The 26,835-nt window shown below is 37.8% G+C and overlaps 1 protein-coding gene across 1 annotated transcript in view; it reads left to right on the forward strand.

The window, feature by feature from the left end:
- Window positions 1–26,835, forward strand: part of taf3 (TAF3 RNA polymerase II, TATA box binding protein (TBP)-associated facto) — a 195,952-nt gene that overhangs the window by 21,915 nt on the left and 147,202 nt on the right. The window contains exon 2 of the mRNA XM_048554559.2: window positions 3,261–3,503. Coding sequence (XP_048410516.1) covers window positions 3,261–3,503 — 243 coding nt within the window. The remainder of the gene's footprint in view (window positions 1–3,260; window positions 3,504–26,835) is intronic.

The following is a 26,835-nucleotide window of genomic DNA, read 5'->3' on the forward strand; positions in this document are numbered from 1 at the left end:
ACATTTTGAGCACACACAGTTAGGTTAGGTGATTCAAATAATAGGGTGTCCTCATTTGACCTCAGCACATGGAGGGATAGAGTCATGTGAGTTTTTGCTCCTAGTTACCATGTAGCGAGTAAGGAACATGTTGTTTCTGGATATTTCACATGGCTGTGATCAGATTTGGCTGTGATTGCTTCTGTTTGACCTGTTGCCATGGTTAACCAGCCTGCCAGCATTCTCAGCCAAAGAATAGTATCCTGGTAACTATATTTCTTTGAGGTGGGACTAGAGGACCAAGAAGTAAAGAAGTTAACTCTTCGACAGCCATATCTCATGACTGACTTTTTTTTAAAACTACTCTTGGACTTTGGAGCAAGCATAAAACGTGGAAGCTTTGTTAAACATCCTCTGGGTGCAAAGATGAGTATTAAAAGGGCAATACTAATGGCTTGGCCATATTTCTTTGGCCAATGACTCTATGCTCAAAGATCATCTGTATGGTGAACTAGTCACTGAGACACAATGATTTTGGTGTCTGTTCCTCTGTGACAGCAACACCTACAAGTCAGCTATGAAGATGGGAAAAATTGCAAATGCGAGCTGGCAGGGTTTTGTTGATGGCTGTAAGCTGTGGATGTAGACAGTTTGGAAGAACATGGGAAAAGTGAAGAAAAGTCAAAAGTTCAGTTTTGTGAAGAAGAAGGGCCAGTGTAAAAAGAAGTGAACTAGTCATGAATTTTCTCAGCCCACTATCTACTTGAGCAGCAAATATGGCAGAGACTGCTGTGCCTGAGTGAAGTTTCTGAATCACACAAACTGCTTTTAACACGGAGTTGACCACTACAACACAAACCATCATAAGAAATGAAAGGCTCAAGAAATTTCAGTAACATTTGGTCATTTCTTTTCTCAAGGATAATGGAGAAATACTATGGTTCCAATTTGTAGTTAAAAATAATAAAAACTGCAAGAAATTCAGCAGCTGTAAATCAAGAACAAAAACAGAACTTGCTGGAAAAGCTCAGCAGGTCTGGCAGCATCTGTGAAGAAGAATCAGAGTTAACATTCCAATCCGGTGACCCTTCCTCGGAACTGATGGCTGCTAGGAAAATGTTGGTTTACATGCGGAAGATAGGGTGGGAAAAGGGGGTAAGGAGTAAATGATAGGTGGGAATAGCGCTTTTCTCTCTCTTTGGGCTGTATCCCTACCTATTGTTTACTCCTTACCCCCTCTCCCCAACATATTTTCTGCATATAAACCAACATTTTCTTAGCTACCACCAGTTCTGAGGAAAGGTCACCGGACTCGAAACCTTAACTGTGATTTTCCTTCACAGATACTGCCAGACCTGCTGAGCTTTCCAGCAACTTATGTTTTTGTTCTTGTAGTTAGACATGTAAGATTTGTGATATCATTAAGATGAATTTCACCCAAAATTATTTGAGCTATTAATTTAAAAATTAGCATAATTGCATCTTTCATTTTGCCAATTTTCAATGGGAACTTCCAAAAAGTAGTTAAATGTAATAACAAAAAAAAACCTGAAGGTATATTCATTTAATTAATGAATGTCCTAAGGACAGCACAGTGGTTTGGTGGTTAGTACTGCTGCCTCGTTTGCACCAAGGACCCAGGTTTGATTCTAGCCTTAAGAAACTGTGCAATCTCCATTTAGACGTTTTCCCGAGGTCTGTGTGGCTTTCCTTTGGATGCTCCGGATCCCTCCCACAGTCCAAAGATGGGCAGGTTAAGTGGATTGGCCATGGGAAATGCAGTGTTATAGGGATAGGGCAGGGAGGTGGGTGGGATGCTGTTTGGTGGGTTGGGAAGCATGTCGAATGGCCCACTTCCACGCTGTAGGGATTCAGTGATTCTAACTGCTAATTAAAATGTTGGATTATTTATACCACTGTTCCAGTGCTGTTGACAACACTGTCATGATAATGATGTGTACTCTAATGTAGGGGGTTCATAGCCAACAGAGGTGTATTTCACAATATGGCTTAAATGTTTCTTTTTTAAGACAATGCTGAAAATTTATATTTTTGCAGTCGTGTTGGCAAAATAAATAATTTTGAAGTCTTTGCTGAAAAACATCAAAGTTTAGTATGAGAAAATTTGGTAATTGCTGAGGGAATATTAATTGCTGAAAAGAGGTAAGTTTTAAAATTTATTAGACATCCCTGGCCGATCTATTGCCCATCCCCAAACGCCCAGACTGCAGTTGATGGTCAGCCATATTGCCTTGGGTCAGCAGTCGCACATAGGCCAGACCAAGTAAGGATAGCAGATTTCATTCCCTGAACAACACTAATGAATCAAATGGGTTTTTCCCACTAATCGGCAATGGCATTGGTTATCATTTTATTCTTAATCCCAGATTTTTATTGAATTCAAATTCCACCATTGCCATGGTGGGATTTGGAGCCGAATTCTCTGGTCATTATCTTGGTCTTTGAATCCATTGTCCAGTGATAATCCCACTAGTCCACCCTTTAAGTACGATCATCAACAAAGGGCTAATCACTAATTCAGGTTCATTTAAATTCACTTTATTGAGAAGTTGAGTGAGAGTTTGTATTGCGGGCAGCCTTCCAAAGAGAGAATGGGATGGATATTGGAATAAGTTCAGAATTTTGCTGTGATAAAACATGGAACTTGGCACCTAGTGATATCACCTAATCAAATCTCATTATTTTGACATCTACAGTGATTGATGTATTTACATATAGTTTATATAAAACCAAATTTATATTAATGCAGGTACCTTTTCTACAGTTAAACGCCCTCTTGTTGTTCAAATGCAGCACTTTGGTTACTTGCATTCGGCCAGCTTAGTAAATTCTGCTGTTGATTAGTTCTTTCAACTTACATTCTAAAAATGCTACAGTCAACAAGACATTAATAATAAATCATGACTGGTCAAAAGGTGACAGACTGAAATGTTGCTTCTGTAAAGTGGCGAAACTAGCCATATGAGTAACTGCAAGTTGGTTTACCACTGCTTTTCTAGTACTGACAGAGGGAAGTTTTCCTTCACAACAGCAGGAAAGTCGCAAGGAGAAGTTAGGTTCTTTCCCAAAAGGAAGGAGGGGAAATTGAGAGTTTGAATGCCTTAGTTTGCTGTGACCTACAACAAAAAAATAAATGAACAGACAGGCCTGAATGAAACAGTAATAGCCCTAATATTGTACTTAGCAACTGATTATTTATTTTTTCTTTACAATAATACTCAACTGTGCCATTAAACTTTCCTTTCTTTATGCTTTGCCAGATGGCCGGACGGATCCTGTTTTGGATGATCTAGGCCAGGCGTTTAAGTTAATGGGAATCAGCCTTTCAGAGCTTGAAGACTATATTCACAACCTCGAGCCCATTGGATTTGCACACCAAATCCCAGCATTTCCTGTCAGCAAAAACAATGTGCTTCAATTCCCACAGCCTGGAACCAAGAGCTTTGCTGAGGAAAAGGAGTATATTCCTGAGTACATGCCACCACTCATCTCATCACAGGAAGGTGAGATCTCTTAAGTATTAAACTTGACCATTTGGAAAGATTACATGAGCATTTCGTCAGAAGCACCAGGAAAACAACATATTAGTAAGGCCTTTATTTAAAGTCAACGTGGCAACTTTTTGCAGTGTAATATCCTCAGGTGACAAAGAATGAGGACGTGAGTGGATCATTTTGCACCTTTAACTTCCTTTGTCATTCAGTAAAACCATAGCTTATTTCATCTCACCTTTTATGCTGCTTAAAACTGCATTCCTCCTGCAAACTTTCAAAAGTTAAACCAGAGTAAGAATGAGAGAACTTGCACTTATACAGGTCTTGATCAATACTTCACAAAAATACATCACTATCAATGAATTACCTTCAAGGTACAGCCGCTGTTGCTTTAAGGGCTTTGATTGTACCTAGTACAGAGCAACCAATTCGTCTGTGTTTACTAACACTTTTTGGGGAGAAATATTGAACAGAAATTGGTGAATACCTAAATGTTCTTTCTTTTCATCTGAATTATTGAAATAAGCATAATGGGCATCAACTTAACCTGAAATATGCTATCTCCATCAGTACTACATTCCTCCAATTGTACTGAAATAGAAATTTAGTTTATGCGCTCAAGATTCTTTAAAAAGGACTACTTTAAATTAAATAGAAATTTCATTAAAGCGCAGGGCAATATTGAGGAATTCAGAGTTGTTTGTGGAATCCATCAAGATTAAATACATTCCAAACTTGCGTCTACAGTCTTCTTGATAGTCTTATACCTGAGCAGAAACCTCTTTCTGATGTCGGAAATGATCCAATTTGGTGCTAATGTGGTTAGGCATTTATTATTAGAAATTGAAAAGGAAATAAAGAGCAGTTAGATTTTTTAAAATTCAGAAATCTGCTAAATACCACCCATATTTGTAGCTGCTGGGAGCATACTCAGAAGATGAATGAAGGTGTAATGGAACCTAAATCAGATTATTCATGCATATTAAGTGCTTTATATTAGTTGCAAAATACAATGTGCTTGTGTTTTAAGGGCTGTCTTGATGCTTTTTTTTAGAACATCAAAGTTTTACTTATGATTTTTAAATGAGCTTGTAAATGGTCAAACTTATAAACATTTTTTAAGCAATTTATAATTTGGAGAAGGTGCCCTTGTGTCAATTTCTGTTTGTTGTACATATATTTATGAGCCAAGAGATTGTCTAACCTTTTGAGATTAACCTTTGAGCACATAATCTAAATTTGCTATCTATTAGTGTAGAGGGGTTCTGCATTGTATGGGGCATCGTCCTTCACATGGATCTTTAACTGGAGAACCAGTCTTCCTGTGTGAATGACAAAGATCCCATGGATCTTGCTATATACAAAATTGATTGACCTGTTGACCATAACAACAGTCATGTGCTTTCAAAGTAATTCATTATATATTTTATTTTACTTAATACTTGGAATGTGGCAACACTGACAAGGCATGATTTATTGTCAGTCCCTCAGGGTATTAAGGATCAAACATGTGCTGTGAGACTAGATTCACAGTTGGGTAAGAGTGAGTGGCAATTTCCCCTCCCTGAAGGAATTAGTGAGCCAGCTGTGTTTTTGTAACACTCTGGCAGCTTTCATTATCATTTTTCTTTCTGGTGTCAGGGTACAAATTACCAGATTTATTACATTCATTGCTACAATTTGTCATAATGGGAATTGTACCCATGACCTTAGATTATTTGTCAGTATAACCAATAAACTACTGTACCTCCTTTATATGAATTGCTTGGGATTTTCTGCAAGATTTAAAATAAGCTATAAAATACAAGATTTGGAGATACTGTTTGTAAATTTACCTCACATTTGCAAGTATTTATATAATTTACATGTGTTAAAATGTGTCTTTTATTGGTTGACTTTACATTATTAAGTCAAATGTTTTGATTTTCAGCAAAATGTTTTGGTCAAATACTTTGATCTGCTAGGAATTTCTTGTTTCATTGATTAAAGTTACAATTCTGCAATTACAGATAATCATCAGAAGGTCATAGTCATTCAGCATGGAAAATGGACCTTTCAGTCCACACTGACCATGTTGCTGAATTAATTTTGTCCCACCTCCCTGCATTTGACCCATATTCCTCCAAACCTTTCCTATGCTGGTACTTGTCCTAATGTCTCTTAAACATAGTGACTGTACCTGCATCGACATTTCCTCTGGCAGTTCATTCCCACACAAGCCACTATCTGTGTTTAAAAAAAAAGTTGCGCCTTGCCCTTTTTAAATCTTTCTCCTCTCACCTTAAAAAATGCCCTCCAAGATCTGAACTCCACCTTAGGGAAGAGACCTTTGCTGTTCACCTTATCTGTACCCTATCATGATTTTATAAATTTCTGTAAGGTTACCCTTCAACCTCCTTTGCTCCAGTGGTAAAAGTCCCAGCCTGTTTAATAACTCAAACCCTCCATTCCCAGCAACATCCTGGTAAATCTTTGCCAAACCCTATCCAATGTAACATGTACTTCCTATGGCAGGGCAACCAGAGCTGCACACAGTACTCCAGAAGAGGCCTCACCAACATCTTGTACAATATCAACATGCTGTCCCCACTCTTATACAGTCCTCAGTGCTATAGTGTGATAGTTGTCTTCTTGTGCGACCTTGCACTATAGAAAATAGCGCAATAAAAATAACAGGGCTTATGGAAAAGATAGGGTTGGGGCGGACCACCAAAAATATTACCTAAAATTGAAATAAATATAGTAGCTTCAGGGGATAGCACAGTTTAAATAAATGTTGAATTTAATATCTAATAATAAAATAATACAGTAAATTTAAACTTTGAAAAAAATTGAAGATAACATGGAGGAAGTGGCCTTGTGTCAATTTCTATCCGTTCACGATACATATATTTCTGAGTCAAGAGATTGTCTAACCTTTGAGATTAACCTTTGAACACATAATCTAAATTGGTTATCGCATAATGGGATGGAATCGCAGAATAGCCAACACATGTATATGAAAGTTCGCATTTTACAAACAACATCCAAATATTCGTCAGTCATGTTACAGCCAATTTACATTAACAAAACATGCATAATAGCAGAAAGGACTGTACTCAAAGGTCTGAGCAATGAAGACATGCTGGCTAACACTTTCTTAACTGCCTTCTCCAAACGTGACGCGAACTTCAAAGAATTATGTACCTGAACCCCTAGGTCTCTGTGTCCTACAACACTGCCCAGGGCCCTACCACTAATTATATATGTACTGCTGTTCTTTTACAAAAATGCAATACCTCTCATTTATCCAAATTAAAGACCATCTGCCACTCCTCAGCCCATTGGCTCAACTCATCAAGATCTCTTTGCATTCTTCGATCAGCTTCTTCACAGTCTGTTATACCAACAATTTTAATGTCATCCACAAACTTACTAACCATAGTTCCTTTATTCTCATCCAAATCATTTGTATAAATCACAGAAGTGGACCCAGTAACGATCACTGTGGAATATTGCTGGCCACAGGCCTCCAGTCTGAAAACCAATTCTCCATCACCACCCTCTGTCTCCTACTGTAAAGCCATTTTTGTATTCAATTTGCAAGCTCACCCTGAATATCATGTGATCTAACTTCACTAATGGTCCACGACAGAGAACCCTATCAAAGACTTTAGTAAAGACCTAGTAAACATAATCTACCACTCTGCCCTCATCAGCCTTTTTGGTTACTTTCTCAAAAAACTCACTCAAGTTTGTGAGACGTGATTTCCCTCGCACAAAACCATGCTGACTGTCTCTAATCGTTCCTGGCCTGTCCAAATACAAGTAAATCCTATCTTCTAGAATCACCTCCAATACTTCACTCACCACCAATGTCAGACTCACGGGTATATAGTTTTCAGGCTTTGCCTTACAGTCTGTCTTAAATAAAGGCACAGCATTAGCCACCCTCCAATCTACTGGCACATCTGTGGTTACAGATGATATAAATATTTTTGCTAGGGGCCTCACAAGTTTCTCCCTAACTTCCCACAATGTCCTCGGATACACTTGATCAGGTCCCAGAGATTTATCTACCTTTGTTAGACCTCCTGCACTTCCTCTTCTGTAATGTGAACTGTTTTCAAGACCTCCACGATTTATTTCCTTGAGTTCTCTAGCCTCCATTTCATTCTCCACAGAAAAACTGATGCAAAATGTTCATTTACTGTCTCTTCCATCATTTGAGGTTCAACACAAAGATGACATTGCTGATCTTTAATGGACCATACCCTCTCTAGTTGCTCTGTTACACTCAATGTACTTGTAGAGTCTATTTGGATTATTTTTAACCCTATATGCCTATATCTCATACCCCACTTTGCCTTCCTGATTACCCTCTTAAGAATGTTCTCACCATCTTTATACTCTTCAAGATTTTCATTTGATCCCATTTGTCAATATCTATTATATAATTCCTTTTTTATTCTCAATATCTTTATCTCCATTGTTCCCTACTCTTATGTTTTATTCCCACAAGAACATAACGACTGAACTCTCATTTTGGCACTTTTGAAAGCCTCTCAATTGTCAATGGCACCAACTCTACAAAGTATTATTCGGAAAGCAGTTTTAGTGATTTGAACTTGTCCAGTGAAATTTCATCCTGCATGAGCACGGAATTATCTTTCATTTTGTAAAGTTGAATTGTGTGACCCAAGAAGCAGTTAATAATTCATTTAAGTTGTTACTGCTATTTAAACAGGTTGTTATAGGACTATCCAACGTTTTTCTTAGTTTGTAACATGATGGAATAAGTTCAATAAATACATGTAAAGGCAAGTACATTTAGCATCTTTAACATGGACGAATGGTTATTTCATTTAATTTGCATCCATTGATGTTTATTAGAATAACATTACCTAGTGAAAGCATAGATGTGCGATCACGTTATTATTCATTCCATTGCAATTCTATCTAAATTTGATCTTCCTCATTACACATTTTCGCCTAACACACAGCAGTGTGTTTCTTCTATTTTTGCAAAAGTCATTTCTTCATTTGGGAGTTATTGAGAGATGTCTGAGGTAAGTCTTCAATTCCTTCAATTCAAGTCCTCAATGCCTTTCCACAACAGGGTAGTAAAGAGGAGCTGTTCAGCATTTTTAGCCGACTCAATTTCTGTCTAACCTGAGGCTGTTTAAAAAGATGAGTACTGTTTTGCACATTATATAAGCACCAGGAGAGCCCAGGCTTCCTGTCTTTGTGCACTGCATGAGTGTGGGCCATGGAGCTTCTTGGCAACATAGAAAGTTTTAAATGAATATTTCTAATTACTGCAAGAAAGTCAAAATACAGATTGTAACAAATCTTGGTCTACTCTTGGCTTTATTCATGAAAAAAAAAGTTTTTTGGACTTTTTGTGACCTCAGGATGTCCCACAGCAGCTTATCGCCACTAAGCTACTTCTAAAGTGTAGTCATTGTCTTAAAAAATGTGACAGGCAATCTGCACACAGCTTAGCTGCCCCTCTTCAAATAGAGTGAGAAGATCTTTTCAGCCCACCTGAGGGACAAATGGCTTTTTCAACAGTGCAGCACTTTTACTTTGATCTGAATTAATCATCTGACGATCAACTAATCTCTTCTAATAAAAGTCTGCTCAGTTTGAAAGTTTTTTTCTTGGTAAAAGAATGTGAGCATATATTTCTCCCGATGTTCAAGTAAACTGTAACATTTGCCTCCTACAAGAATACATTTAGATTTCTCGTTAGTGTATCCCTTGCCATGATCACTTCTCTGTTACGATACATAAGTCAGAAAAGCTGCTGCTAACTTTCTTGCTGCTGGGTCAAATGAAATTGAATACAACTTGAACAAATTTCCTCATGATCAGTTGCTGATTTAACAAAAGTAATTCTGCTTTCGTAAACTTTTAATTTATTGCATGTTATCATTATATGGGATACACTGGTACAGGAAAGGAACTTTTAAACGGTGTTGGCAGTGATGCAACACAGTTCACTTGGAGTCTGAATTGTTATGGCAACATGCACTTTTTACAAAGATAAAAGGAACTGCAGATGCTGGAGAATATGAGATAACAATGTATGGAGCTGGATGAACACTGCAGGACAAGCAGCATCAGAGAAGGCTGACGTTTCGGGCCTAAACCCTTCTTCAGAATTCATAGTCCAGCTATGCATAGCGATGACTGAGGTTCCAAAGTTCCTTCTGTCACTTGGCTGACTAAGAATCACACCTGCTGTTACTGCCTGTCATTAGTGTACATTGAAGGACTTATAGGCTCATACCCACCTTTTTTGACCACTTTATGAATGTATCTTCCTTGAGCATTCCAAGATGGCACTTGAGCCTGGAGCTTCTGGCTCAAGGTGCTACCCAATGAATGGCACCAACATGAAACTCTAACGCTATGTAAATAATTTTGAGTAGACCTTAACTTCCTTGCTTTCATTTGTTGTTTATTTTGTCCAAATCCTTCAGTTAGGCTACTACTTTAAAATCACTGCCAATTACCCTCAGTTCTGTAGTAGGGTACTGTGTGTATAATATGTTTTTTGTATATTTAAGGCATCTCTCATATTTATATCCAGTAGTTAAAATTGAGTTGGTTGCATTTGACAAGTATTGTCAGGATGCATTAATTTGCATACTTTTGGTAAAGATTACAGTTTACATAACATGAACAACTGTCTCACAAACCTTTGTAACCATTTGCTTTTAATCTGTTCCCTGAAATATTTACTATAAATTCCCTTCTGCCTAGCAAAAGAAAATACTAAAGAAACTTGAGCTTTATTCCTGTAGCTCCCAAATAGAAATTATCAACAAGTTCTTTTACAAACTATTTGAACATGAAGCTTGACTGGGTGTTCAAGGTAATACATTTTGCAGACTTTTCAGTAACTCTTGAATAGTTGATTTTTTTTTGGTTGGAAAGATTGATTCTTTAGAAGATGAAGTGGGAATCCAGATTTTAATCTGACAAAAGTTTGGGAAGGATTAAAATATTTCCGTCTGAAAATTGAAAATTCTTAAAATAATGACACTGAAAAGGCTTCTACAGGCTTTTTTAAAAACTAGATTACCACTAGCTTAATTGTACTGTTTGCTGTAGTAATTTAACCACACGGATTTACTTAGTTGTGCAGTGGGCTCTATTCAGGATCTCTGTCATGAGAAACAAACAATGGGACCATTAAAGTGTCAAACATTATCTCTTGGACAAACATTTTAATTATTTTAAATGGATGCCAAATTGAAGTATTTTATGGCCTGAAGTGATTAGTTGATGAGTTAGCAACTGAAGTATTAATTAAGTATTCTTGTAACCTAATGGCCTGCATTATCTTCAGGAAAATTATTCCATCGAGTCTGTGGTAGATGTGATGGTGCTGATCATATTCTTTTAACCTCCCAATTTCTTCCCTTATCTGGATTTGCATTACCCCTCAAGTAGCAATTTTCCATGTTTAAACATGTTTAGCTGAGAGTTTAGTATGTTCTTTCCCAATTTTCGCTCCTCTTTTACTGCTCTTGGACAGTGACCCTTTTGGGTTAGGAATCTTCAGCACCATCAGTCTTCCAAAAGCCAACTTGAGTGCCAATCTTAAAATGTGGTTCTGAACAATGAATATCAAAGCCTTTGGATGTTTCCACAAAACGAAAATTATGGCCAGTTTGCCAATTTTGGCTAAATCAGTTCCGACACAGTCAAGGTGCAATGACTACATAGTTGGGTCAGCTGTACTGTTATGACTTATACACAGAGAATGCAACAGGCAAAGACAAAGCTGTTGAATTGTTGCCCGTTTTATTAATCTGAGGAGTATAGATGGAAGTGATTGCTTATGTATGCAGATTAGATCACTCCAACCGACTGACCACCAAAGAATTTGAAAATAACAATAAAAATTCAAAGCTGAAGGTTTTCAGTAATACATGATCTAGATTGTTGCACATTATCCATAGATCTTCAATGTTTTACATCCAATCAAATCTTGTGAATAAATGAAGGACTTGGCTGTAGAATAAATTTTAGAATACATTCTTTAATTGAATGAAGATGATGTATAGAATCACTTTATTGAAAAGCAGAACTTGACTATTCCTGGATTGCTAATTTGCTTAACAATTGAGCCTTTGATAGAGACACTCAGGAGACTATTTAAATTGATATGAAATGAAAGAGATGAAAAAAGGTCAGAAATGTCATAATTGTTGCTATTAATCTTGGCAGGTATTAGTGTGGGAGTTAATGCTATTTGAAATAGGATAGAGTTGTCTTAAGTTCCAGTATTATCATCATTCTTCTCCTGAACGAGAACTTGATCTTACTTATGAGCATTGTGCTTAGATCCATCAAAGTATGGTGCATTTCCTTGGCCATTTTAACTAAAAATTGTCTTAAGCATTGGAAGACATGATGAGCTGATTTTCTTTTTGACATTTTTTATTAATGTCTTCTGGAACTGCTGCATATAGTTTGAGTGGAGCATCAATTTAGTTTTCTAACCTTCATACTTTTAAAGGGCCTTCACTTGGTAGAGCATTTTGTGTAAGCAAAAGGGTGATAATAGTTGTGTATTACAATACACAATGACTAAGGATTTGTGGTTGCAATTACATCATTGTTTCTGTCATTATGATGTGGAACTGACTGCAATTTTTTTGTGTCCATATGTGCTCATATAAGCATAGAAATGTAGACTTTGCTGTTAGAGATACCCTAATCATCCACAAGATGCTTTGTTGCAGTCTTCACAGATGTAGTCAACAAAGAATCAGTGATTTGAAATGAATTTAAAGTTTTTACATATTAGTCTTGGTTGAAACTCATTGAAAAGGTTGAACTTTGTTGAATGAGATATAACTAAGTTTTTAATGATATACTAAATCATAAGCCTTGCTGAGCCCTGAAAACTAACTTTCAAAGTGCAGAGTACCGAGAATATTTAAAATCATGCCACTTTTACATTTTTAAAGCTAGTCTGATAATTCAGCTTCAATCTTAATTCCATGTGAATGCTCTTTTCTTTGTTTTCTTTCTGTACACTGATTAAAATCTAAATTACAATCTGTTGTTTCTTATTTCCTGCTGTGCTGTCTGTACGAGTTCTTCTGATTGGCTTCATCCTGCTTGATGCTGTCACTGATTGTGGATGTCTCATGCTTTAAACCCTGTTAAATGCAAGTGATCAGTTGTTGTCAGGATCTGTAGCAAATGCTAGCACGAGTGTAGTCCATTACCATTGACTGCAAAATCTAGGCAACTGCTTTCTTGTTTTGAGAAACAAGCCAAGATTGATGCTATTGACATTGTCATTTCTGTTCTGATTTAACTGTTTTGTTTACATCACAAGAAACTAACCTTCTCTTTGAAAGGCCAAAAGAAAAGAAAAATAAGATCAGCAATCCAACAACTTTCCAGTTTAAGAAGAAAAGAATGGTTTAGTGGGAGGCAACAATGAGTCTTGATTTCAGAGTGTTGAAATGCAGGGTGAAAATAAAACACCCAGTACAGGATATTTAGAAATTAGCAGGAACAATATGCAAGTTCAGAGAAGCTTTGAGCATAGTGCTGACACCATTGTATCACTTATAACTTCACAAGTCTTTTTTTTCCACAGTAATTGGTTATTGCATATATATACTTTGCGGAATCCTAATATGTTCAGATTTTTGCCAACAGCCATAATTATGGACAGCTTCATGTACTTGAATTAATTTTATATGAGACACTGATTTCAAGATGTAAATGCAACACTTCTTAAAGACATTTGTGCAGTTGTCAAAAGATTTTCTGAAGTTAAATAATATGCACAGTGATAATCAGGAAACTTGAAGAATCTTTTGGTTTGAACTTGTAGGCCACAGATTTTCATAGGTTTTTGAAGGCAGGAGAAGAATCCATCTTATTTTGTAAAAGTGCAAAAGGCTAGATGTTTAATGGCTTTAAAGGTAAAAAAGCAGATGGGTAGTAATCAGTTAGAGAGTCAGAGGGAGTAAGCTAAAACATAGGGAGGCATAAAATTCCCATTTGGGGTATGTAATGGCATCTAATAACATTTTTTAGAGTTTGGGTTTTAAAATAGTGACATCTGGGGTTTGGATTATTTTTAGATGGGCTCAAAAATAATAATAACTTGGCCGGATAGTATTTCTGGAACAGTAACCTAATCCAATGTCTGTCAGAGAGCAGAATAATTCAGCAGTATTAGTGGAATATTGTTTGCATTGTGCTGATTTACAATGGGGAGTAACATTGACGGCCAGGAGTTTGTTTTTGGGTTGAGGATAGCTGCTATTTGAACAATTTGGAGGAGGCCTGACAGGGATCTCCTAAGAAAGGACTATTGAACAATTCAGTTTATAAAAAAGTTACTTCATTGCAAAGGTTTAGTATGTGCAACTTTCAGAGACCAGGAATGTTTGGTTAGAAATCTGCAGGTCATTAAAAAGCCGAGAAAGTCATTTTGTGAGTATTCATAAAATCTGTTCTGAAGAAAGAATCAGCTATGTTGAAATAAAAGAAATTGATACACAGGAGTAATTTCTCTGGATTTGAATTGCTGCAAGCTCATGCTGTTTGAGAATAGGCTGAAACTTTGTTTTACTGGGTTTTTTTTCCTAACTGTTCTACATTCAGATAAGTTTTTTTTATTTTCATCCTTTGTTTAATAAGCTTCTGCTTTGCGGCTCAAGAAACTCTGCAGCTTTGCATAAAAATATTTCAGTGAATGACCGCTTCATTAACTAAAACCAAGCATGTGATTTTTCAAGCCACACTAACTTCAAGAAGACCACCATCATCCCAAGATCTAAGAAAGCGCAATTAGAGACCATATGCCAAGGGTTTCATGTTTTCAAGAAATACCAATGCACCAGATGAGTGGGAATCAGTTACATGCAAGTGATTCACTTTTTGGTTTTTAATATTTTTGTGGAATAATACAGGACAGAACATGTTATCTGATGTTATGTGATAGCCACCTTTAATGCGGCCGCACTTGGAGTATTGCGTACAGTTCTGGTCACCGCATTATATGAAGGATGTGGAAGCTTTGGAAAGAATGTAGAGGAGATTTACTAGGATGTTGCCTGGTATGGAGGGAAGGTCTTACGAGGACAGGCTGAGGGACTTGAGGCTGTTTTCGTTAGAGAGAAGGTTGAGAGGTGGCTTAATTGAGACATATAAAATAATCAGAGGGTTAGATAGGGTGGATAGGGAGAGCCTTTTTCCTAGGATGGTGACGGCGAGCACGAGGGGGCATAGCTTTAAATTGAGGGGTGAAAGATATAGGACAGATGTCAGAGGTAGTTTCTTTACTCAGAGTAGTAAGGGTATGGAACACTTTGCCTTCAACGGTAGTAGCTTCGCCAACTTTAAGTACCTTTAAGTCAGCTTTGGACAAGCATTTGGACATACATAGAAGAGTGGAGGTTAGATGGACTTCAGATCGGTATGACAGGTCGGCACAACATCGAGGGCCGAAGGGCCTGTACTGTGCTGTAATGTTCTATGTTCTAACCTGCAAACTGGGTGTTGTACCTTTGTCATAGTCATGCGATACAGTCAAGGAATTATGAAGAATGGACCCTTTTTACATAAAGTTAAGAGGTCAGAAGACTTTTTCTATATGGAACGACACAAGGCTGTAGAGATAGCCTTCATGGCTGCGCAAGATATTAAAATACAAACTTTCAGGGCATCTCATTGAGAAATTATTAAAATGTAGCAGGCATGTCCTACAGATTAATGCTACCCTTATCCAAATAATTACAGAAACTGGCTCACTGTGGAAGTTTAGACATTTTGACTTTGAAGTGAAATTCTAAAGGTTGGGTATGGGAAAAAGTCACAGTAATATGTGAATTGGTGAAATTTTGACCTTATTGTTTGTCAAGTTATTAGATGCCGCTTGTGAGGACAAAGATAAACAGTATGGCCGCTTAATGGAAACTAGGATTCCAATGAGGAGTTTAGAAGCAACAAGGCAGAGAGACAGTTCAAGATCAGCAGAGATGAACTATATGCAAGGCAGTGAATTCATGTTAACTTATATCAGTCTTTGAAAAACCAAGCCAGGTTTTTGCTTGTTTCATGTTAACCCCGATTGGAGTGAAGCCAGAGAATTCTGCTGCTTCAAGCAGTAAACCAGTATAAATTTATTTTCTTCAAACACCAAACTCTGTCTTCGTTGTGCCAAAAACGAATCCAAGACCTGTAACATTTTAAGGTTTCATCTTGAGAAGCAAGTGCCACAGTGAATTTTGAACTTATCAGACTCAGGTACGTGCTAACTCTTTTGTAATTGCCATCTTTTCTTGTATATATGCCTATATGTGTGTATGAGTGGGTGGGGTTGTGTGTAGATTTCTGGTGTTGACCAACAAAGATTTTTTTTCTAAAAATGTACAAAACAACCTGTCAGTTCAGTCTCAGCACTCTGGGGTTAAAACAGTTTTATACAACAAAATACTGTGGCTATTTGAGATATCCGGTACAGAAGTTCAGCACTGCAGTGAAAAGTTTATAATGTTGGTTTTCATGGCACCATCTTGACAGGTACCTTGGACTTGATAGAGGTGTGCAAAATGATCTGAGGTACAGATAGAGTAGCCAGCCAGAGACTTTTTCCTAGAGTGGAGGTAGCTAATAGGAGAGGGCATAGTTTCAAAGTGAGTGGAGGTAGATATAGGGGAGATGTCAGACATAAGTTCTTTACTCAGAGAGCGGTCGGGGTGTGGAATGCATTGCTGGAGAGGGTAGGGGAGTCTGCCTCATTATGAGCATTTAAGCGGCTATTGGATGGGCATGTGGATGACAGTATAAGGTGGAGGTGGACGTTAGGTCGACCTTAGGATTATGGTAAAAGTTCGGCACAACATTGTGGGCCGGAGGGCCTGTACTGTTCTATGTTCTATGTTCTACCTAGGTATGGATTTTAGGGACAGAAAGAGGAGTAAAACAGAAAAGAAGTTGTGTAACCTGATACTGATTCATGGTATAAGTTAGAAGTAAGACGTAGTTAAAACGATAAACATTACAGTCAGATAAATAAACATTGCCTTGCAGTAGCTAAGCACAGCTGGTCTGAACAGCCTTGCAAGCTGCTGACTGCCTATGCCAGACCACAGTCCAACAACTGTCCCCACTCTGGCTCTCAGTCACCCCATATCTCCAGTCTCCTCTGCTTTAGCTCTCAACTGCTCCAGCCTGCATCGCTCTGGCTCTCAGCTAGTCCATGCTGCTCGAAGCCTCCAGCCTTCTCCACTCTAGCTGTCAGCTGTTCTAAGATACGTTTTCTTGTCAGAAAAGGAGAGAGAAAGTAAAAAGGGGAATAAAGTGATGGTTGATGAGTCCTGGCCTGAGGAGCCCAAAAGCTGCCGCCTATTCTGTCGCCATAAACAAATTCACTGAAAAAAAATCACATTAGTCCAGGATATAAATCTAGAGAAAACAAATATTTTTCTTGGTTTGAATTTGCTATCAGTAAATTCTCCTCTTCAAAGTTGTAAAAATAATCTCAGGCCTGGATGTACCTGTGATGAGAGAAACAGAATTAATATTTTGAGTCCAATGATGCTTCACAACACCTTTTAATTCTCTTCTGATTGCATATCTTAATCATATTTGGAAAGTCATAATCATATTTGGAAAGTCATATTCTACTATTTCTATGCTGTCCATGCAAACAATATTCATTCTTGTGACAAAAAAATGTACAGTGAAATATAAATGGTTTAAAACTGCTGTTTTGGGGCACTCAACTGCGTACAGTCTACCCTGGTAAATAGGTGTTAATTTATCCATGTAATGTGAAAATGGTGCAAGTTAAAATGCCCTTGTACCGTAAAATCTTTATAAGATAGCCTAGTTGTGGGTATTGGGATAATATATTGGCATGGTTAGAAGATTGGCTTGCTAACAGGAAGCAAAGAGTAGGAGCGTCAGCTTTTGTGTTCCTGAGATGCTGCTTGGCCTGCTGTGTTCATCCAGCCTCACATTTTATTATTATAGTAGGAACAAGGGGGTCATTTTCAGGTTGGCAGAATGTGACTTCTGTGTGCTACAAGGGTCTATGCTGGGGCCTTAACTGTTTTCACTTTAAATAAATGATTTGGATGAAGGCATTGAAGGTATGGTAGCTAAATTTGCTGATGATACAAATATAGTTGGGAAAGTGAGTTGTGAAGAGGATGCTACGGCCTCCTAGAAGTACCCAAGCCACAAGTACCCCTTAGACTCTTAGTCTCCCTACCAGGCACTCCATCTCACAGATTAGACAAGGAATTACAAAGGAGATTCAGGCACCTCATCAGCAAGTTACCCCAGTCAATCCACTCAGCCCAAGAATTCGTCAACTCCATCAAAGACATAAGGATAGATGATGAGGAGACAGTGATATCGTTTGATGGCACTGCCCTGTTCACAGCTATAGATATATCACTAGCGAGGGAAACAATGGCAGCACTGCTGTAACAAGAGCAAGACCGCAGTGAAACCATCTCCACAGACAACATGCTCAAACTACTGGACTTATGCCTCACCATCCACTTTCAATGGTCAAACATACAAACAAATCAATGGGACACCCATGGGATCACCTATCTCCGGGCTCCGAGTAGAGGCAGTGATGCAAAGGCTAGAAAGGACGGCCTTTCTGCTAATCCATCACTAAATGGAGCAATCTAGAGGAGATACACAAACTTATGAACAGCACCCTCACCGGAATAAAATTCACCAGAGGAGGAGAGGAACAAACAGCTGTCATTCCTGGATGTCAGGGTAGAGCACAAGACAAATGGGGAACTCCAAACGAAAGTACACTGAAAAGCCACATACACGGACCAGGTACTGAACCTCAACAGTAACCATCCCAACACACAAACGAAGCTGCATGCGAACACTATTTAAGTGGGCAACAACACACTGCAGCAACACAGAACTACGCCAAGAGGAAGAAGTATACCTCTTTAAGGTTTTCAAGGATAATGCATATTCAAAAAAACTGGGTCAGAAGATGGCTACACGAACAATATCAGGAAGATACTACACGCCCCAACACACTGATCATACTATGCTACATCAGTAACACATCGGAACTAACCACAAGGCTCCTATGACCGCTGGGCAATAGAGTGGCACACAAACGCACATCAACCCTATGACAAGTGCTCACCCGAACTAAAGATCCACTGTCTGCCTTGGACAGGACCAGTGTCATTTATAAGATCCCCAGCAGAGACTGTGAGAAACACTACATCAGACAAACAAGAAGGAAAACTAACAACGAGGATATATGAATAGAAACTGACTACAAAAAGCCACAACCAATACTCGCTCATCTCAAAGTGGTTCTCCTTATCCACTTTTCAGGAGTCAGGGGTGACATAATTGAAAGATATAAGATCTTTTTCAAGCAGTGGAAGATAAATTCATGATTACAAAAGGGTATAAAAAATTATTGTCGATGTGCAGGAATGTAGAGTTGAGGGTAAAATCGGATCAGCCATGATCTTATTGATTGGCAGAGCAGGGTTGAGTGGCCTACTCTTGTTCCTTGTTCATTGTTTGTTTTTTGAACTATAAACAATGGCAAGCATGTAATTCACAGCAGATACCCAAATAATTTTGAAGTTTTCAAAAATAGTGGAAGGTCATGTGGAGCAAGATTTTGGTGAATTTTGGTTTTCAATAAAAACAATTGCTTAATATTCATCTTGGAATATATTTGCTAACAGAGACTTAGCTGTTCATCGAAATTTCATTATTCATTTTCCGGGTAGATCCACATTTCATTTTGAAGTGTTTGTGATTGTTTTTCAATTGTGTAGTACTGCAGATTGTTTTAACACCTGCAGGTGGCAGTCTTAGCTCAAATTTGGCAATAGTTGTGAACTGATATTCAATGTGATTGAAGTAAAAAAATGGCCCCTTTGAGTCAGCAGGTCCAAAGATCCAATAAAATACAAGTGAAATGTAAATGAATCTTGGTTAACTAATGTGTGAACTAATTCCCTGAAAACTTAATTTGAAATTTCAAATGCATAATCCTACAAATCAAACACTTTGGATTTACAATCTGAAATTACCAGAATGTTTAATTCAGTATATTAAGAATAGAAATCTCTTTCACTCCCTCCTCTGTTATCATTATCATCATTTTAAGCATTTTTGAAAAAAATCTTTCCCCCTACTCTGTACACTGGAGTCTCATGGACTGAGGTCTCTGCCAATATTATTGTGTACTTGCTAGGAACTGTTTCTTTCTATTTATTTTCACTTCACTGTAAAGAAATAGCTCATCTCTGCTTAACGCTTCCTCATGAACAATTCCTGTTCGGAGCCTTCATAGACACATTGTCTCGTTTCTACACGTATTGTATTTCAAATCAAAGCAGAAAAAATAAAAGTACATATGTGGTCAATAGGTAGCTGTGGAATTAAAAATAATTCCTTATGGCATTTAAATGTATATTTATCAGAGCTGAAAATACTTATCTGTGCAAGAAAATGGCAATAAAGAATTGACAAGCATAATTTTGTATTTTTACTTAATATTCCCAACTTTTTAATATTTACATTTAATTTAGTAAAATTTACCATCCAGTTTCTAAACTCATTGCAAGTCTTCCTTTGAGATTAAAAATATTATGTTTGACTGGTATGTAAGTAGAACTTAAACTTTCCCTAGTTTCGAGTTTAACAATAAATCTCTTTCACAGTATGACTGTTGTGCCTTCTGTGTATTTGCCATACCGATATAACCAATATCTGAATCTAGATTAGAATGTATAGTAGATGTCCAAGCTAAATTGTAAGTCATGGACTATCTTAAACAGAGTCCATTGAGTATGAAATTGACCACTGCATTTTGAGACACCATTTGTTCTCAATGCTGTTGGAAAAATAAGAAGTATGACATTGTCAAACTCTTATGACAGGCACAACTTCTAGAAAGGTGGTGATTGAAGGATAGGCTGTGGCAGTGATCAGAAACTGAACTTGCATTTTCCTGGACAACTTTCATATTTGAAGCTGAAAGTGTTGAGACCTCATGATGCCAATTCTCAAGAGCAACACTAGTCATAAAAATCTTACCTGATGTTACTGACGATTCAATTTGGTGTTAAATCCTTCAAAAATTCACCATCTAGGACAAAGCCACCCGCTTGATTGTCACCACATCCACAAGCATCCACTGCAGCAGTGTGTGCTGTCTACAAGGTGCAGTGTGGAAATTCACCAAAGTTCACCAACAGCACGTTCCAAAATCACAACACTTCCATCTGGAAGGACAAGGGTAGCAGATATGTAGGCACACCACCACCTGTAAGTTACCCACCAAGCCATTCACCATTCTGACTTGGAAATATATCATGGTCCCTCACAGTCGCTGGTCAAAATCCTGGGATTTCCTCCCTCAGGGCACTGTTGTTTTACCTGCAGCGCATGGACTGCAGTTCATCACCACTTTCTCTAGAGTAACTAAGGACCTGCGATAAATGTTGACTTAGCCAATGAAGCCCATGTACCATGAATGATTTTTGTTTTAAAAAGCCAACTATTAACTTGCATTCTATTGTACCCACCCATAATAGGTCAAAAAGATTGATTTTTTTTGCTACGCATGAAGCTCTAGTGTTAACTATTGGTAATAACACCACGCGTATGCAAAAAATATAGCAGAATCCGCATACCTGGCTAATCTTTTCAGATACTTCTAACAGCTATTAATTTCAATATCCTACTTCATTTCTAAGGTTGAAGAATGTGCTTTCTTTACATGGAAGGCCTTGAATTGAAAAGGGAAACTAATTATGACACGTTTACATTTAAGTTGGTAGTGGTGGGGCTCCTGAGCCAGAGACCTGTGACCTCTGCTGCTGTCTTCTATTGACCTTAGTGCTATCGCTTCAGATCAAGATTCATTGGAGGCTAGAGACCAACGATTAATGCTGCAAGGCCATGGAATCTGCCTGTACATGCGTACAGATAGTATGACCTAATATTAACTTGCAATGCCTACAACATTATGGGTCTCCCATGTTCTTGGGACTGTGGAACTATAATATGGACTTTCTGGTTCAAGATAAATATGCCCACATTTAATCACTGAGAATCATGGCCACAAGCCTTTTTTGAGTTTGTTAAGAATTCTACAGGTCTCTTTCTATTTTTGTACAGCACTAATTATCCCTGTCACACACTATTAAGAAAGAGTTGACAGGAAATAATAGTTCACAACCAACCGGCAATGGAGCAAGACATGCAGGAACCTCTAGTGCCACATGAACTCAGGAAGGATCGCTTTTCATTTCCTCCTGACTCCAGCGTATTTAAGGAGAAGAATGCCTGGCTTGAATTTAAAAGAACAGGATAAGATTCCTTCGGCTTTCTCTGCCTTGTGTCAGAATAGTCAATACTGTTAGTTTCCTGATAGGTGGCTCATCTCAGCTGGATTCTCAGTTCAAAATGAACTTGTTTTGACCACTAAAGGGCATACCATTGGCTAGAAACTCATGCAGTATTTAGAAGAATTTGTTGTCAATGTCAGTTTCCTTTGCTGCTTTTATTAAGTTATTAGCTGTTGTTTACACACACTGTTTATTGATTTAAGAGAGTACTTTTATATCTAAGATGAGTTCTGCCCAACTTGTTTCTGCTGTATGGTGAGCTATATTTGTTAGAATTTTGGCGAGGACGCATTGGCAACATTTTGAAACTTGCTTCAAAAGATTGTCAGTGATTACTTGCATTTGTCTATGACAATTGATGAAAATGACTGTAAACGCTCATGTTAGCCTTCTAATATGTTGCAGCTATTGACACTTGTTAAATATCCTGCATGTAACAACAGCCTTGTTACTTATGGCAATTGTATTCTCAAGGCTTCTTTAAAACAGTGTATGCAGACAGAAAAACAAATTTTTATGTGGCTAAATCTGTATCTTTTCACAGAATGGGCATACATTTTCCTACAAATTAAAATTACATTTGGCAAATAAATATAATTACCCTCCAACACGGTGTTCCATCTGTATTTTCTCATTTTCCTAGAAAAACTGGTAGTGGTTCTTGTTAAGTAGAATTGTTCGACCAATGAATGAAAAATATGTTGAAAAACTTAGTGGCCGATGCACCCAAAGGTTTTAGGACTATTATGTGAAAAGGAAGACTGTTGTATGAAAGATAAAGCGGTTTCATTTTCCTGAGCTAGGGAACCTCTTATGCAAATACTTATGTTATAATGGTGCCTGAATCTTGCTGCAAAAATAAATGGCTTTTGGGTTGGATTGAATCCTGTTTTGTACTCGGACTTCTTTATCCAGTGTCTGTGAGGAGGCCATGTCCTCTAATATCCGATAAGTAATTATTGGTGTACACAATTCATTTTGTAGAACTGTTAATTTTTGCATTTCTTGCCATTGAAAACATGAGCTTCTAAATGTTGAAAGACATATGTAGAATTATTTTTAAGATGCTAACCTTTTTTGAAAATAATATTCTTTGTCTGTTGCCTCATAGCCTTCATGGTTCCTGCTAAAATTGTTTTTTAATTTGTGTTCAAACCATCTATAAAAGTTTAGCAAAAAACCATTCGACCCACAGTTTATCAAGCTTCCCTTCCACAGTCACAACTTTTTCCTAACCCATGCCCCCCCTTGCACTATTGTGACCCCTACACATGATCAGTACTACTTCTTTTACTTTTTTTTACTCTCCTGTCAGATTTATTAATATCACCTACAGCTCTTAACTTGCTTTCATGTGGATAACATTGTCGGGATGACCCTGAGAAACGCCACATATTTTAAGTTGTACGTCTGGCGAACGCAAAACTGTGGCAGAAGTTAATGTGGAGCACGTCTTAGTACCACACTGCAAGCAAATAACGCTTTTATTCTATTCAATTTTGCATCTTTGAATGAAATTCATTTTTTTTAACAAAGAAAAGAACAATGAAAGTTTTTACTCTCATTGTGAATTGCATTTATCGTGTTTAGGTAGTATTTCTTCTTGCTTAACAAAATTTTCAGAAATATGGTGCAGCTAAATAGACAAGCCTCTCAGTTCTCACTGTAGCTAACCTCTGAAAAGTATATGAGAACAGCCCAGAGGGATGGCACAACTAATTCACTGTCCCTACTCTTCAATTGACACATCCCACGCGAACACATTTCTTTTGTAAAGCTTTGTAATCTAATATGTTGTCAAGTTTCTGTTAAAGTTTTTGTATCATCTAAACATTGACCCTTCCTTTCTTGATTGCCAAAAGCGTATGGGTAACTCTGCAAATATTAGTAATTGAGAGAAAGCTGAATATAATAGATTCTATTGGTAGATGTATGGGATAAAATTCTTTTCTGCACGAATGCTTATGTTTATAACATTACTCCCAATATGTAGAGGTAACTCCTGCAGATTTGTATGAGAACACACGAATGATTAGCCATTTATTCTTTTTTCTGTGATAATGTGCAGTTAAAGTCAAAGCAATAATTTGAATCATTCTTTGGAATTAATTTTGTTTCTGAAATGTGACGTGCTACCCTGCAGAGGTGTACTTCATTACCTTTACATTAGATGGTGCTATTAAACCAGCATTCTCGTGGCCAATTGTTTGGTCACTGATCAAATCTGAAGCAGATGTCTTTATTCTTCAAGACCTCTTGTATAAGTGTAGAAGTAATATCTGGAATCAGTGCTATATTAACTTTTTTTCCATTATGAATGAGGGAGGTAGCTTGGATAATAGCTTGAAGGAATTGGGAATAGGGGTTGACGTTGTTTATGATGAATAGCGGTCAATCTAGTCTTCAATCTTCTGAACTTTTAAATATATATTAGTATATTCATTTTTGAGGGTCTGTTTTGAAATAAACATTAATATTTAGATTAAATGTCAAAATGTGTTTGTGACATTTAATTAATGAAATAGTCCATTTAGTTCATTGGAATTTTACACGTCCAAAGCTACATGTGTTTTAAAACTTTTTTTTCTATTCTGTCATTGGATTTTGCCTTTTGTATGATGTATTTTGTATCAAGTTTGCATTTGGGGTCATATGAGTTTTGAAGTAACATGTCAATTTAGGTTTTTAGAAAATGTCTTTTGAAGTTTGTTGAGAATGTTGTTTGCGATACTACACATTTTTGAGTAGCAATGACATTGGTCACCAATTATTTTTCGAAAGACATTGGTAGATGCAAATGTCAAGTGACCATTTCCTCACCAACCAGAATAATAGAACACTGGATTTGTTGTTAGGGTGGTGGTGGTGTTGGGTTTATTGTTGCATTTTGTCTACATATAGCCACTTTCTAAAGACCATGCTATGAAGTAACGTTAGTGAACACTGAGGTTTCTTTTAGCGTAATTCACAAAGAATGGATAAATGGGTATGAATTTGAAGTGATTTTCTATTCCTTTCTCTAAAATATGGAGATTTTAGTGACAGTCACTGAATATGTGGATACTTTCTTTAATGGAAAGCAACTTCATTTTAAAGTTGAAATAATGGATGCACATAATTAAAAATAAAACATGCAGTATAATATTTAAAAGGAGGTCAGACTTTATTGCACAAATTGACAACATTATGTGATTTGTAAAGTGTTCTCCAAAACTTGACTATAGTTATGTAAATTTTTGATCAGTTTTGCATAAAACTGTTTTGGTTGAAATACTTAGAACATAGAACATAGAACATAGAACAGTACAGCACAGAACAGGCCCTTCAGCCCACAATGTTGTGCCGACCATTGATCCTCATGTATGCACCCTCAAATTTCTGTGACCATATACATGTCCAGCAGTCTCTTAAATGACCCCAATGACCTTGCTTCCACAACTGCTGCTGGCAACGCATTCCATGCTCTCACAACTCTCTGCGTAAAGAACCTGCCTCTGACATCCCCTCTATACTTTCCACCAACCAGCTTAAAACTATGACCCCTCGTGCTAGCCATTTCTGCCCTGGGAAATAGTCTCTGGCTATCAACTCTATCTATGCCTCTCATTATCTTGTATACCTCAATTAGGTCCCCTCTCCTCCTCCTTTTCTCCAATGAAAAGAGACCGAGCTCAGTCAACCTCTCTTCATAAGATAAGCCCTCCAGTCCAGGCAGCATCCTGGTAAACCTCCTCTGAACCCTCTCCAAAGCATCCACATCTTTCCTATAATAGGGCACCCAGAACTGGACGCAGTATTCCAAGTGCGGTCTAACCAAAGTTTTATAGAGCTGCAACAAGATCTCACGACTCTTAAACTCAATCCCCCTGTTAATGAAAGCCAAAACACCATATGCTTTCTTAACAACCCTGTCCACTTGGGTGGCCATTTTAAGGGATCTATGTATCTGCACACCAAGATCCCTCTGTTCCTCCACGCTGCCAAGAATCCTATCCTTAATCCTGTACTTAGCTTTCAAATTCGACCTTCCAAAATGCATCACCTCGCATTTATCCAGGTTGAACTCCATCTGCCACCTCTCAGCCCATCTCTGCATCCTGCCAATGTCCCGCTGCAGCCTACAACAGCCCTCTACACTGTCAACGACACCTCCGACCTTTGTGTCGTCTGCAAACTTGCTGACCCATCCTTCAATTCCCTCGTCCAAGTCATTAATAAAAATTACGAACAGTAGAGGCTCAAGGACAGAGCCCTGTGGAACTCCACTCACCACTGACTTCCAGGCAGAATATTTTCCTTCTACTACCACTCGCTGTCTTCTGTTGGCCAGCCAATTCTGTATCCAATCAGCTAAGTTCCCCTTTATCCCATTCCTCCTGACCTTCTGAATGAGCCTACCATGGGGAACCTTATCAAATGCCTTACTGAAGTCCATATACACCACATCCACAGCTCGACCCTCATCAACCTTTCTAGTCACATCCTCAAAAAACTCTAAGGTTTGTAAGGCATGACCTACCCCTCACAAAGCCGTGTTGACTGTATTTGATCAAGCCATGCTCTTCCAGATGGTCATAAATCTTACCCCTCAGAATCCTTTCTAACACCTTGCAGACGACAGACGTGAGACTTACCGGTCTATAATTGCCAGGGATTTCCCTATTTCCTTTCTTGAAGAGAGGAATTACATTTGCCTCTCTCCAGTCCTCAGGTACGACTCCAGTGGAGAGCGAGGATGCAAAGATCTTGTAATGATTTGATGGAGAAAACATTTTGTATCATAATAATCAAAAATCACATTGTTTACATTGCAGTATCTTAGTTTTTTCAGTTGAGGGGCATATTTACTGCAGAGCTGCTCAACCTGAATTTATTTCACTGTATTTGATGTAAATTTGTCATTCCTTTAATAAGATTGTCAAAATAATGCTTAT

This window comes from Stegostoma tigrinum, chromosome 25, assembly GCF_030684315.1.
Source record: "Stegostoma tigrinum isolate sSteTig4 chromosome 25, sSteTig4.hap1, whole genome shotgun sequence".
In the NCBI taxonomy this organism is placed as follows: domain Eukaryota; kingdom Metazoa; phylum Chordata; class Chondrichthyes; order Orectolobiformes; family Stegostomatidae; genus Stegostoma; species Stegostoma tigrinum.